The 15512-nt window shown below is 37.1% G+C and overlaps 1 protein-coding gene and 1 long non-coding RNA gene across 3 annotated transcripts; one reads left to right on the top strand and one right to left on the bottom strand.

Moving 5' to 3' along the window:
• Positions 1-1333: 1333 nt before the first annotated feature.
• Positions 1334-4480, bottom strand: LOC148578934 (uncharacterized). Of its 2 annotated transcripts, XR_015902702.1 has the most exons (5): positions 4040-4480; positions 3282-3323; positions 1848-1895; positions 1688-1760; positions 1334-1564 (listed from the first exon to the last, which is right to left on the bottom strand). It is a non-coding gene; the product is annotated as an uncharacterized LOC148578934 (long non-coding RNA). The 2 variants fall into 2 exon arrangements; XR_015902701.1 differs by lacking the exon at positions 4040-4480 and having other exon boundaries at positions 3282-3420.
• A 7237-nt stretch (positions 4481-11717) lies between these two features.
• Positions 11718-14606, top strand: LOC107622441 (large ribosomal subunit protein eL20z). Its single transcript, XM_016324321.3, has 4 exons — positions 11718-12010; positions 12369-12444; positions 13369-13483; positions 14346-14606. The coding sequence occupies exons 1-4, from the start codon at positions 11863-11865 to the stop codon at positions 14409-14411; spliced, it is 405 nt and encodes a 134-aa protein (XP_016179807.1). The 5' UTR covers positions 11718-11862; the 3' UTR covers positions 14412-14606.
• Positions 14607-15512: the final 906 nt, after the last annotated feature.

Below are 15512 nucleotides of genomic sequence, written 5' to 3'. Positions count from 1 at the left end.
AAAGATTTTTAAGCCAACCTCCTATTCTGAACCGACCTAAAATTGGGGAAGAACTCATCCTGTATTTGTCCGTAGCCGACAAAGCTGTAGCATCAGCTCTAATACGGGAAGATGAGGTTGGACAGCATCCTGTGTACTTCACCAGCAAGGTTCTACAAGACCCAGAATTAAGGTATAAAAAACTTGAGAAGTTTGCATATGCCTTAATTGTAGCCTCCCGAAGGTTACGACCTTATTTTCAAACTCACACAATAAGAGTTCGAACGAACCAGCCAATGAAGCAAATCCTTCAGAAGACGGATATTGTGGGCAGAATGGTTCAGTGGGCTATAGAGCTATCCGAGTTCGACCTTAAATACGAATCTCGGACGACAATAAAAGCCCAATGCCTCACCGACTTTATGACAGAATATTCAGGAGATCAAGAGGAAGCCTCCACTACATGGGAACTATACGTGGATGGATCCTCCAACAAAGTCGAAAGCGGTACAGGAATAATCTTAGTCAACCAAGAGGGAACTCAAGTGGAAGTCTCCCTCAAGTTTGAATTCCCAGCCTCCAACAATCAGCCAGAATATGAAGCCTTGATTGCAGGGTTAAAGCTGGCAGAAGAAGTGGCGCGACCAAAGTAGTCGTGTTCAGCGACTCTCAGGTGGTGACCTCCCAAATAAACGAAGAGTATCTGGCCAAAGACCCCAACATGAAGAGGTACCTAGACAAAACCTTGGAGTATCTTGGGCGTTTTGTAGAGACCGAAAAACCGTTGCCGTAGATTGAAAAACCGTTCCTAAAACTTTAGGCAACGCTTTGGCAACGGTTTTTGACCTGTGGTATATGCGGCCGTTGCCAATGCTCAAAGGCAACGATTTTTTACCTAAGGCAACGGTAACAAAATAACCGTTGCCAAAGTTACTAGCATAGACAACGGTTTTGAAAGAAAATTTTATACAACGGTTTTGAACCGTTACTCGATAAGCAACGGTTTTAAACCGTTCTCTTTCATGACATAACGGGTTAAATCCATAACTGGATAGGCAACGGTTTTAAACTGTTGTAGTTTTATTATTCACAAAGCCAACGGTTTTAAAGCATTGCCAATAGTATCATTTTTTGGCAACGGTTTTAATACTATTTTCATTTTTTAGTTGTCTTTGACAACGGTTTTAACACTATTGCCTTTTGTGACTTTTAACAACGGTTTTTTGTAATATATAATTCTTTATTTACAATAGTTTTCTCATGAATAAAAATAGTTCTAACTTTTTTTTTAATTTAGTGTCAATAAATAATCTAAACTATTTAAATCAAATTACTAAAAAAAACTAATTGAACATTTACCAACAAATTTGACTTATAAAAATTGTTATAAGATCCACAATCACAATATATCATCATTGCAAAATAACATCATACTAGTCTAGGTCATAACTACTTTTACTTATATCATCATCATTTTTCAAAATACAAAAATACTATAGCCTAAAGGTGACAATTTCTTCATTTTTCTTCAACAAAGTTGGTGTGGTAACCCAGCTTGAGTGGACTCTCTTGACTTTAATGGTAACTGCTCCACATAAAGAATTAGAAAAAATCTTAAATCTGATCTTTATCTGTATAAACATTTTTGGCAAATTAGAATACCTGAATAATAAGCATTAAAAAGACAAACACAAAGTTATGTACCAACCTTGTCTGGCGAATTTAAAGACAGTATATACTTCATGCTATAAAAGTTCTGACTTGAACCCAATGAGCAAAGGCTAAGTTAGAAAAAACTCAAGTATATTAGTATCTTCCTTAATTATGAATTAAGAAAAAGAAAGAATGAAAAGGATGGGAGCAGAGACCATGTTCTTTGCTTGAAAAGCTAGAGTGCTTTGGTTGAAAGAACTTACCTACATGAAAGAATAAATCTCTTGGTTAAAATAAAAATGCATAAACTAAGAAGTTCCACACCAGGTGAGTTAATAACCCAAAAGAAATTGAGGTTAATTCACGTGATCCATCAATAATAACTAATAATAATACAATCTCACTAAACTAATTAGTATAGCATAATAAGCAATAATAAGTATATAGCTATGCTCCTCACAGTAATTACAACGAACTGAACTAGTATAGCATAATAAGCTAAGAGAAAAGACGTAGTATTATATAGTTTCATTCGTTCAAGTATTTGTTAATAAGTATATAGCTATGCTCCTCAAAATCGACTTAAACCAGCAGTTTTGGAGTAACTTGCAAATATAAGCATCAATGCCAACTAAAAAATCACAAACAAAATGTAAGATTTGAAGATAATTTGATACCACAAACAGATTTGTCAAATGTCAATACACAAACAATGCTCAAATATATCATGAAGACAAAATCATCCTTGCTGGTGGCCGACTAACAGGTTCTCCTCTAGCAGCCTTCACCAGCAGAGGATCTGAAGACAAAATCACCACAAAAATCATGAATTTCTCTTGCTTAAATGAGTATAATCAAGATAATGAAAGAGTAATCAAGAGAAAGAAATGCTTATAACAGTCTCCCAAATTTGAACAGTATTACTCATTTCTGTAAAACATACAAATGAATGTTAATTGTTAACAGAACTTTTTCCCCTCTTTTTCCATGCTTTCAATCAATCAAATTCAACAATCTCCATTAATTGATTCATCTCAATGACTCAAAAATACCTGAATTACCCTCTCCTAGAACCCTATAACAATTTGCACCACTATCTAAAGCAACAAATTTATTAAAACTGAATGCTATTAGGAACCAGCAATGTCACCTTTATTATCACACAGATAAAGTAGCTACATTACCACTTCAAAAAATAAATGAACTGAAAGAAAAATAAAAAAGAAAAAGAAGCTAAATTGAACAAAATGAAGAGCATAATGAGAAGAAAGAAAAAACTGTGGTACCGGAAAAAGAGGCAGAGCAAGTGACGGAGAAGTGCAGTTTTGGGTTGAAAGGGAGTGAAAGTGTAGCGTTTAAGGCATTAGAATGTGGAAACAAAGAAGATGATTTCCATGAAACAAAGAAGAAGATTTCCATCCAACAAAACCAGTGAAAGTGTTAATGGAAGTAGAAGCCAGTGTAGCGTTTAAGGCATTAGAATGTTTGTTTGCTCAACTAATAAATGACGTTTTTTCTCTATTTTATTATTTTCCTTTTATTTTTATTTCTTTCTTTCTTTCCTACCCAGATTCCTTCAATATTGTACCACACAAATCACCTTGTCCTACTTGTAAAAGAAAAGAACAAATTGAGGTTGCAACTTGTACCTGAAAGGAGCTTTTGAAGAGTAGCACAAGCTTCCTTCCACACTGGCCTTCCAAGGAATACAAACTTATTTAGATTAGGCGGTTTCAATTACAACACAACATGGAAACCAATTATTGTCCTATGCAAAATTTAGCCATATATTCGTCCTTTAAAAAAAAAATTCTCATCATCAGATTGCACAAGCAGCGGTAGATTCAAAGGAAAAAATGCACAAATTATTGTCCTATGCAATGAATATGAAAGTAAAAGAACTAAACCACAATGTCAAGCTACTAATAATAATGAATAACTGACCTTTGCCAATGATCAGACCAAGCTGCTTCAGGGTAAGTGTATGAAAAGGTTCCAGTTTGGTAAAATTGAGTATGAGGGCAATTGGAATTAAAATAAGAATATTAAAAAGTCCAAGAAATCCAAGCAACCCCTTACTAACACAACACAGTCTTTCTCAAAACAAACACTAAATAATAAGTTAAGGGACTAAATCAAAAGTCATATTTGAGCCATGTTCCATTTCTTTGAAAGAAGCTTATTCATGTAGAAGCTTAACTATAACAGTAGGGTTCTACTTTGTTAACAAATTAATAGAAGCTTAACAATACAGTAGGACTTTTCATTATACAAATATTGAGTGTAGATGATAAATAAAATAATTTGGATCAAGAATGTTAGAGTATTGCAATGGTTAGGTTCCTTCTGCACTTCTAATCTGTAAAATTCTTCAAATCAAAATAGAAACCAAATCAATTAAACTCACAGAATAAGAGACATTTGAGTTATCTAAACAGAGGTTGAGCCACAATGAGGAGGCAGAGAACCAGTGACAGGGGATTCAGAAGCAGAGAACTAGTGACAGGGGATTCAGAAGCAGCGATATCTAGAGGGACGACGGCGTGACAGCAGAAGCAGCAAAGCAGAAGTAGAAGCTTCGATGGCGGCAGCTCGCAGAGACAGGGACGCTCCTCCGCTACAGCGATGACAGTGCTGGCGCAGACTCCACGAACGACGACGATGAGGGTTCCCTCCCCCCTCGCGTTCGGCCTCTCTCTCTCCTTTTGAACTCTGCGCGCCTCTCTCTCTCTCTTCCCATCGTGACCCGCGGCTCGGTGGCAACATGGCAGCGGTGATGGGCTGAACGGTGGCGACACGACGGAGGCTCCCTCTTTTCCTCTCTGTTATCTTTGTGTATGTATGTGGTGTGTGTTACGTGAGGGGGGTGAGGGAAGTGCTGAGGGCAGTGTGTGAAATAGAAGTAGGGTTAGATAAAAATTAGGGTTAGGTTATGGTTTGATTTGGGTATTTTTGAATTAAGAGTGCCTAATTTTAATAAAATTAGGATATAATTAATTTTTTTATTCATAAATTTTAAAGTATTAAATTATAAAAATATTAATTATTTAAATTAAATTATATAAAATTTTTATTATTTTATAATTATTAATTTTTATAATTAAAATATAAAAAATTATTTAATAATTAAGGACTTAGAGCTAGTAGAGGAGGAAAAACACTAAAGTTCCGTGTTTTGTTCTATAAAGAGTTTTTCAAAAATTTATTTAAAAGTAAAAAATATGTTAAATTTAAAAGTGAGAATGAAACAAAAAATAATATTTATTATAAATTTATTTTTTTTATAAATAATATTTGTTATTTATTTATAATAATAATTTTTGAGTATTCTACTAATTTAATATTTATAGATAACTATTTTTATATGTATCTTTTAATTTGTATAATTATTTAAATATTAAAAAATTGTTGCTTAATAAAAAATTATTGTAATGGTTATAAAACCGTTCTTTAAAATAGTCAAAGAGAATGGTTTTATTTTATTGCTATAACTTGATGAAAAATTAAACTTCAACAGCAACACTATAAAAATCGTTGTCTAAAATCATCTAAGAGAACGGTTTTAAAGTGTAGCAACTTTGGCAACGGTTTTTAAGCGTATCTTTTGTATAATTATTTAAACAACATTAAAAAACTGTTACTTAAAACCAAATTCTAGTAACGGTTATAAAACCGTTCTTTAAAATAGTCAAAAAGAACGGTTTTATTTTGTTGTTATAAAATAATGAAAACTGAACTTCAACAGTAACACTGTAAAAAACCGTTGTCTAAAACCATCTAAGAGAACGGTTTTAAGGCATTGCAGATTTTGGCGTTGCTAAAGCCCATATTTGTTGTAGTGCAGTTCGAATGGACTTCTGAATGCGAAGAAGCATTCTAAGAGTTCAAAAGATTTTTAAGCCAACCTCCTATTCTGAACCGACCTAAAATTGGGGAAGAACTCATCCTGTATTTGTCCGTAGCCGACAAAGCTGTAGCATCAGCTCTAATACGGGAAGATGAGGTCGGACAGCATCCTGTGTACTTCACCAGCAAGGTTCTACAAGACCCATAATTAAGGTATAAAAAACTTGAGAAGTTTGCATATGCCTTAATTGTAGCCTCCCGAAGGTTACGACCTTATTTTCAAACTCACACAATAAGAGTTCGAACGAACCAGCCAATGAAGCAAATCCTTCAGAAGACGGATATTGTGGGCAGAATAGTTCAGTGGGCTATAGAGCTATCCGAGTTCGACCTTAAATACGAATCTCGGACGACAATAAAAGCTCAATGCCTCACCGACTTTATGGCAGAATATGCAGGAGATCAAGAGGAAGCCTCCACTACCTGGGAACTATACGTGGATGGATCCTCCAACAAAGTCGAAAGCAGTACAGGAATAATCTTAGTCAACCAAGAGGGAACTCAAGTGGAAGTCTCCCTCAAGTTTGAATTCCCAGCCTCCAACAATCAGCCAGAATATGAAGCCTTGATTGCAGGGTTAAAGCTGGCAGAAGAAGTGGCGCGACCAAAGTAGTCGTGTTCAGCGACTCTCAGGTGGTGACCTCCCAAATAAACGGAGAGTATCTGGCCAAAGACCCCAACATGAAGAGGTACCTAGACAAAACCTTGGAGTATCTTGGGCGTTTTGTAGAGACCGAAGTTAAACACATAACTCGGGATCTCAATAGTCGAGCAGACGCCCTCTCCAAGCTAGGAGGGAACAATAGAAGCTTGATACAAGAAACTTTCCAGGAGCCCTCTGTCGCAAAAACAGAGGTCAAGCAAGACGTCCTTGAAGTATCCGGATTAGACCTCGGATGGATGAATCCACTAATCGAATACATGAAATTCGACATCCTACCCAAGGAGGAAAAAGTGGCCAAGAAAATCCGAAGGAAAGCACAGAACTACACCTTGGTAAAAAATATCCTCTATAAAAGAGGGATATCCACACCATTATTGAAGTGCGTCCCGACTTCAAGGACGGTCAAGGTATTGGAGGAGGTCCACAACAGTATCTACGGGAATCATCACGGAGCAAGGTCATTAGCTAGGAAAGTTATCCGAGCAGTATTTTACTGGCTGAGATTACAAAAAGATGCCACCGAGTTCATGAAGAAGTGCCAGCCATGTCAAATGCACGCAAACTTCCACGTTGCTCCCCCCGAAGAGCTCATTAGTATAACTTCTCCATGGCCTTTTGTAAAATGGGGATTGGACCTACTAGGACCCTTTCTCCAAGTGCCTGGACAAGTAAAATATCTAATAGTGGGAGTAGACTACTTCACGAAGTAGATAGAAGCAAAGCCATTAGCCACCATCACGGCCCAAAGAAGTCAAAAATTCCTCTACAAGAAAATTATCACAAGGTATGGGGTACCTCACTCCATCACCACTGATAATGGCATTCAGTTCACCGACTCTACCTTCAAAAACCTAGTAGCCAGTATGAAGATCAAACATCAGTTCACCTCGATAGAGCACCCACAAGCAAATGGGCAAGCTGAGGCGGCTAACAAGGTCATACTGGCTGAGTTGAAGAAAAGGTTGCAAGACGCAAAGGGAGCATGGACTGAAGAACTCCCTCAAGTACTATGGGCTTATCGGACCACACCTCAGTCTGCCACAGGAGAAACACCCTTCCGACTTGCTTATGGCATAGAAGCCATGATACCAGTTGAAATCAACGAGCAAAGTCCAAGGGTGAGCTTCTACGACAAGGTTGGAAACATACAGGGGTACAAAGAAGAGCTCGAGCTACTCCCTGAAGTCCGAGAACAAGCCTAGATAAGAGAAGCAACATTGAAACAAAGGATGACAAACAGATATAACAAGAAAGTCATTCGAAAGAGCTTCACTCCAGACGACTTGGTTTTGATCAGAAACGACATAGGAGTTAACAAGTCTGGGGAAGGAAAGCTTGCTGCTAACTGGAAAGGACCATACAAAATTAGTGAGGTCTTAGGAAAAGGCTACTACAAGGTGACCGACTTAAACAGCACCGAGTTACCTAGGTCGTGGCATGCTTGTAATATGAAAAAGGTACTATAGTTAAAAGCGAACTCCACTCCCTGATATGCTCTTTTCCCAACTTCATGGTTTTCTCCCAAAGAAAGGGTTTTTCTGAAGGGGGTTTTTAACGAGGCATCAAAGTGGAGACTAAGGGGCAATAGTTTTTAAAACCCTTATTAGCAAAAAAAAAGTACCTTTGATAAAGCAAATAAAGATCTTTTCCTACATCTCTTTGTCAAATCCATTAAGTTATTTTTTCTACGAAACGCACCGAGTTTAAGCTCGACAAAACATGAAAATTCCATGACCGACCTAAGTGGTCGTCAAGATAAAACGACGAGGTACAAGTCGGTGTAAAGAGGTTATAAAAGCAGATCATGATAAACTCGGAATCTATCGACTTATAAGTCGGCCAAACCGAGAAGAATGCAAATGCATCGCGAAAATAACCTAAGTTACAAACAATTCAAATGAAGAAAATTTGAATGAGTAAGGAATGTCAAAAAGAGATAAAAGAAAAACCATCAAAAATGAAAGGCAAAAGCTGTGTCAAGTCTTTAAAAATCCAAACATAACTCAGGCAAAACACAGCCTACCCAAATAAGAGGTTTTTCCAAAAAGCAAAAGATCAAAAAGGTTTTTACAAAAAACGTAATAGAATAAAAGTCAAAAGCATGCACGCACCAAAGATATACTAAACCCTTATCCAAAAAAGGGTATTTCTAATTTTGTTAACGGCCATAAAAGGCCAGAAAATGTCATGAACAAGCCACAATCAGAAGACCAAATATAATATTGTTTAAAAACAAGAGGCCCACAGGCCGGGCCCCAATAACCAAATATCAGTTGGAAGGAAGATCAGCACCGCCAGAAGGAAGACCACGGCCACCAGAAGGAGGATCAGCAGGGAAAGAAGTTGGAGCAGCAAAAGGGGAGGACGGGGCAGATTGTTCAGGACCTTGAGAGGAACCCCCGAAGAACTCGGGAGGTCCCCAAGTTGTCGAGGAGGAGACTTCATTATCCTCTGCCCCCGGATCTTCATGTCAGAGGCAGTCTCAGGTCGGGGAGGGGAGACAATGGCCCCATCCATCACAATCTTGTCAGGGTCCAAAGGAGAAAGGTCCAGGTCGGGAGCAATAACCCCGACTTGCTCCTTAAAGACCCTCCAGGCCTCCTCTGCACCCTCAGCTATCGAGTCCTCCAGATCCTGGAAAGCATCCCGACATCCCGCCAACTCCTTCTTCAAATCAAGGTTCTCCCCAAAGAGCCTAACATAATTCTGCTCCGGCTTCTCCTTAAGGCCCTCTGCCATGGCGCACTGGCCCATCAATTTCTTCTCCCTCTCCCGAAGCTGATCCTTCTCCTCCTTCAACTCGGTGACCTCCCCCTTCAGCCTCTTCTCTTCTTCTTGATAAAGGAAAATCTTCCCCTTAAGCTCTTCCACCTTTTGGGTAGAACCCAAAGAGCTAAGGGGAGTCTTCTCCAAAATATCGAGGAGCTTCGTACATACCCCCGCCGCACGAACACTCCCCTGAACTAGGCAATTAAGATGGTTTCGAACGGAAGTATCATCCATATTAATTCGAGTATAAGGATAGATATGGTTTCGAACGAACTTGGGACCATCAAAATTAGCTTCCCCAAAGAAAGAAGAACCAGACTTAGAAGTCTTGCGCTTTTTCTTCTCGGGTTCAGGAGAAGATAGGGGCGGAGGAGAAGGAAGAGAAGAAGCAGAAGATGAAGATACCACAATGGAACGAGAGGAGGTCCCCAAGTTGCGAGGAGGAAGAGGGGGAAGAGTGCCAACAGCCCTAGCGGCGTCAACTCGGGCCCGAGACCTCTTCTTGGCATCTCGGACCTTTTGGTAAGAGGAGTTAGAAGCTTTCTCCACCATCTCTGAAAAAAAAGGATAACAAATAATTTAGTTTTTCAAAGCAAAAGTCTACAGGTTGGAAATAACAACTCAAAGATTTCAAAGTCGGAAAGCAACAAACTCAGCAAATCTACCTATTTGGGACCGAACAAAGCTCGGAGACCCTTGGAGGAACTCTAGGTAAGGGGCCCTTCCCCAAACTTCCTGGAAAAATACCACAACAGCCTCCTCGACCTCATCTAGGTCATCCAGGCCATACTTGTCCACAGGTGAGGCCTCTAACCAGTAAAGAGGAAAGCGGGGAGAAGAATTTTCATCCAAGAAAAAGGGATGGTGACCCTCTACGACTTGAACTTTGAAGAAAAAGTTTTTGAAGTCATGAAAGGATTCATCAAAAAGATTGAAAATTCTCTGACCTTGAATGGCCCGGAAAGAAAGCCACTGTTGTTTATTATTCTACCCACTGAAGGGCTTGGTCATATGAAAAAGAAAAAAGAAAATCTTCAAAGAGGTCGGAAAGTCCAGTTCTCGACTGACGAGCTGGTAAATTTTTAAGAAAACCCAAGAATTGGGGTGGAGTTGAGTTGGAGCAACTCGGCAATGGTTCAAAACTTCTATCTCAAAGCTAGAGAAAGGAAGAGACACCCCCAGGCGGGTGAAAAGACTCTCATACATGAAAAAGAAATGAAGGTCAGCATCAGCAGCCCTCCCAAAACAGACCCGATCTTTAGGACCCAGGGCAACTAGTTCGTACTTAGGTTCATCCTCCTTTAACAGGCAAATGCTATGATGAACGCGAAGTTCAGAGAGATAGTTGGTGTCCAATAAGGGTTCTTCCCCGAGAACAGTAACATCCACCCACTCAGAGAAGGGAGAAGACATCTTTTTAGTAAAAAAGGGGGTGACGAAACCTACAATAAAAAAGAGAAAGGATAAAAAATAGGGTCTCTAAGGGGTCAGAACAGGTTCCTCAATAAAGCAAAGTCACTAGGTCTACAGCCAGACTCGCTATAAACACTCCTCTAAACAAAACATGCAAACAATAGCATTCATTAATAAAAGAGGATAAGAGAAAGAACTGACCTTTGCTTGTGAAGAGGGACAGATGCGACGACAACTAAGGCACTCAAAGAAAGAAGAGTTTTCTTTCGAAACAGAGTGTAGGCAGAAAGTTTCTTCAGAAAAGAAACAAGGCAATAAGAGGAAAAAGTATTTATAAACACGTTAGAGGCATAAAAGTAAATTAGCGCAATCATTTAAGGAACGCGTCGTTACCAATATAACTGCTCCCCACGTGTAAATACGAAAACTCTAACGGACGCGACGCTTGATTAGACGCGACTGTTGAGAAATTTGAATCACGTCGGTTTTAAATCACGTCGACTACAGGTCCAAGTTCAAATACTCGAATCCAACTCTTGAGTAAAAGAGATCAGACTCGAGTAGGAGCACTGTTCATACCCTGGCCCAACGCTAAGGCCAAGTCCAAAAAAGATAAAAAGGCCCAATACATAGATTGGCCTCCCCACATAACCAACCTCCTCAGAAGAGGTCGGATTCAACACATACCTCACCCCAAGAAAGTTGGGACTGAAGGATAGCTGGCAGATAACACTTATTCAAATAAGTAACTGTCCCTAAAATCTCTCAACCCACTTCCAGGTGCCATATCTCAACTCTCCTAAGATAAAGGGACGGTTATCATCCTTAAAAGGTGGAACTACTTCAACGGTGGTTATTGGTTCACCACTATAAATACATTGACACCCATCAGGTATCTCTAAGTTCCAATACTCTCTAAACCTACTAAAACTCTTTGCTGACTTAGGCATCGGAGTGTCTTTGCAGGTACCACCCCTTATTCATCCACACACACAAGTCGGATGAGTACTCCCTGACGCAAACCTAGTCGGAGACTTCCTCCTTCAAACGATTGGGCCAACCTCATCAGTCCAACCCACTAATTTCCGGTTACCTATCATAACAATATATATAAGTTCTTTTTTATTTTGACTCTTAAGGAAACAAATATTAGAGTGTTTTGATTTGTATTTTTATTTTTAATATTTTTAATTTTTAATTTTATAAAAAAATAAAAATATTATTATTATTACTGTTTTTTTTTTTACAAAATTTTAAAAATAAAATATACTAAAAACAAAAACAAAAAATAAAATTACAAAATAAATACATTTTTATTGCTTGGTACGAAAATAGACGGATCCATCTGTTTCGTGATGGATGAACAATAAGCAGGTTTGGGCCAAAAAAAAAAAAAATAGTCTTGAGAGAGAGAGAGAAGGGAAAAATTTGTCGGAGATTGAGAACAGGCAGCGTGTGGGTCTGAATATCTGTCTCCGATGGGTATTGGAGGAACCACCTCCGCCAGCTGCAGCGATGAAGGCAACATGCCTCCCTACTATGGAACCTTTCAAGGCGTCGCTAACTTCTATCCTCCTCAGCCCTCGTCCTCCCATAATTCTTACCAAGGATACACCCTCCTTCCCGGTATAACTCCAAACAATGACATTTTTTTTTTAATTTTTCTTAATTCTCATTAATTACCTTGTTTTCCACTCTTAACCATAATAATAATAATTTCATATACGATCTTCATTGGCATCAATATCTGAATTTACGACTATCGTTTTCCCGTTTTCTGCTCATCGAAGAATGATAGTAGCTGCACAAAATTATTTGCTTTTATTTTAAAGAGAAGAATAGTATTTATATTTAGGTGCTGGAACATAATTTTATTTTAATTGCGATTGAATCTCATCACGTACTAACTGATTTCACTTATATCTCATCACTTATTTTAATTGATTTCAAGGCCTCACTACCTTTTTTTTCCATATTGTGCAAGTTTATGCTGTTCTTGAGGGACACCCCATAAGAGAACGCCGTCTTCCTTGCTGCGGACTTGGTCTGGGTTGGTGCATGTGAGTTTTCTTTACCCTTACTTAATCGCTCTTTACTCCAATGCAATGGCATTGGAGTGCAAATCACTGCTTTTGTGTATAGATTTAGTACTTGTCTTCTTCATGATTTGCCTCAACTCTGTTTGTTTGGCAAGTGTCTCAGGACGAACCCAATGAGATAGACAAGTTGTGTCTCTGTCCCTATTCCTCTGTCCTACTTTCTGGATGGACAAAAATATTGGGCAACTTTTTGTCCAAGAATAGAGTGTCTATATTTCTGTCTTGTTTCAACTACCAAGCTTAGCCTTAGATACCTTCATTCTGCATTCTTGTTACCTATGGGACAAATGGAATCGAGCGGTCTGCTATATCTTTTATAGGGCAATGACGAATAACTATAAGAGAAAGTCTGAGGGCCAGCACTTTTATTAAAATCTGGCCAGCATTTAACCAGCAAAAGAAAAGTGAGTAATCCCGCACCATTAGATGTAATCTCACACTATTAAAAATACCAATAATGGTTAATTGATGGCTACAAATCACAAAACCTGCTGGCACCCTAGCACTCCTCTAAGTATAATGGGACACTTAGTTGTTAAGAAGAAAAACTGAAAACAATTTAACAAGTTATGTTATTGCCTTGCAATGCTTTTGGGTAATCAAATAAGATGGAAAATATTTTGGCTTCAAGGAGCAGATATATTATAACAAGTTAATTGGATGCCATTTGGTGTGATGCTCAACTGCCACTGCTCTAAGTTTTCTTGTGATGATAATGTTGGAAATTTAATCGTCTAATATACTACCTACCCTCCTCCCGTTCTTCCTAAATGCTTTAACCTTGAATGCAGAAATTCAAAAGAATATAACAACATCTGAGCTAATTTTCGTAGGCTGTACTTTATTTTCCCAATGATTTTAATTATTTGACTTGTGTATTATAAGGTTTATACTGGGATTCTTTCTTGGGGGCATTCCCTGGTATTTCGGAACTTTCTTGCTACTATGTACGCGGGTGGATTACCGAGAAAAGCCTGGATTGATTGCGTGCACAATTGTTGTAAGTGTTCATTGGTATTTGTTTCATGCTCATTGTTTTATGGTTGTCTGGTTGTCTCTAATGGCATAATGGTTGATAGTCATGCCTTATGAGTTATGATAATCTGTAGGGGGCTAAGAAGACTTCTGAAGTTGATCGTCTTGTTTCACTTTTAATATCTCAAAAATATCCACAGCATTTTCCGTTTTGCTCGGCTATTCGTTATACTTTTAAAGATAAAACCATTCATGTGTCTCCTTCTATTAGCTTATGTTTTTAGAAGAAATAACTTCATGACATGGTATAAGAGCTTCTATGATCTAAAGGTCTAGAATTCGATCATTAATAAGTAATAACTCTAAAAGAAAGAATTTCAGTATAAGGTAAATAAAAAGGGAAAAAAAGACCTATGCAAAAAATTTAAGTAAATCCAGAAAAGGCTATTGCTTAAAGGACATGTTAGAGATATAACCGTTCATATTTTTTCCAATTAGTTTAAGCTTTTAGGAAAATTGATTTCATGACATATACTAAGCAGCATAAAGACGAGTAGCGAAGATTACATTTTGCTAATATGTTGGGGGTAATAGGACTATGATGTTAGATGCCAAACACCTAATTTCCAAAAGAATGCTCCTAGGTTTTTAATTCTATTTTGTGAAGAACATTCTTACAACTATTGATATGGAACCCATGCTGCTAGTATGTCAAATTAGTTGTCTGATCCTATGATGAGTCAAATATTTCCAATTTTTTTAAATTGTTACATGAATTCGCCGTTTGTGCAGTGAATTTATTTCCAAGTATTCGTTTCTCCTTTCATTGAGTATTATTTGGAGTTGATCTTTCGTGTGCTCACTTGGACTATTTACTTGATTTACAGTCCCTCATAATTGTGATAGCCATTACCCTTGGCTCGAGTCATCGACATTTTGTTTGGTGGACATGAAGCATAAATTTCACTGTACAGCATGTTCTGCAAAACCTGTGGAACTTTTCTTCTTGTAATTCATACTCTTCAACTCATGCGAAAGTTGCACTTAGCAATTGGCTGCTGCGCCTGTAAATTGCAACTCAAAAACATTTTTCCATGTTGACAAAGTTTGGAATGAAAACAAAAACAAATATATCCAACTTCTTCTAACTTCTTTCCCTAAACTTATTTGGATTGCTTAGTGCATTATCTAATTATTAATTAAAAGGCTCACAACAAGAGTTTCTAGTGGTTTTTCATTTGGTTGGGGTTAGATGGAAATGGATTGTTCACATGTTTTAATTTAATTTAGTTTTTTTTATATGGATAAGAATTCAGCATAATTTTCAAGGTATTTTTTTTCCTTGGAATGAAATTTTAAGTGCCTAGAATTTTTACTCGGAACTTAAATTCGAAGTAATTAGTTAACCGTTGGTAATCAATCCCATGTTGGTAGATATTTAGGTTCTTGACAGAGTAACTGTGTCCTAATTATTAAAAAGTACACTATATTTTTTGTCTCTAAAATTAATTAAAAATTATAAAAATATATCTAAATTTTATTTTATCTTAAAAAGGTTTCAATTTTTATCAACTAATTTTTTAAAAAATTTAGAATCTATTCAAAAATAATTTTTCAAGGACAAACACAACATTTTGTTACCGACTCTTATTTGCCAAGCATTATTGCTGTCAAGTATACAATTAATGATGCAAATTTTTTTTTTTTTTTGATAAAATTGAATAAAATAAAACTTACGAGTATTTTTTAAATTTTTTACAAACTTAAAAAAAAATATCATTTTCTTTAAAAAATAAAAAGATACTACTCTAAATATGCTTGAACATATCCAAATATAATTATGTGTCGACGTATTCAACTTTATTTTTAATATATTTTTTTAAAATAAATTTAAAAATAAATATATATTATTAATACAAAAAATTATCTAAAATATTTTATATAATAGAAAAACATTAAAACCAATAAAAAATTGATTTATACTTTATATCATTTTTTTTTGTGTCTAATAAAAATTTAAAATTAATGCGTCGATGATGCCATGTCATATCTTA

Source organism: Arachis ipaensis, chromosome B10 (assembly GCF_059453495.1).
Source record: "Arachis ipaensis isolate K30076 ecotype BB chromosome B10, ASM5945349v1, whole genome shotgun sequence".
NCBI classification, from domain to species: Eukaryota; Viridiplantae; Streptophyta; class Magnoliopsida; order Fabales; family Fabaceae; genus Arachis; species Arachis ipaensis.
The sequence above is the reverse complement of the archived record's forward strand: the minus strand, read 5'-3'. Positions and strand labels throughout refer to the sequence as shown.

Excerpts from the sequence above, each read along its gene's own strand:
- LOC107622441 (XM_016324321.3), top strand. The coding sequence starts at position 11,863 with ATGGGTATTGGAGGAACCACCTCCGCCAGCTGCAGCGATGAAGGCAAC. Across the intron at positions 12,011-12,368 it reads AGGATACACCCTCCTTCCCG|TTTATGCTGTTCTTGAGGGA; the intron begins GTATAACTCCAA and ends ATATTGTGCAAG. Across the intron at positions 12,445-13,368 it reads CTTGGTCTGGGTTGGTGCAT|GTTTATACTGGGATTCTTTC; the intron begins GTGAGTTTTCTT and ends GTGTATTATAAG.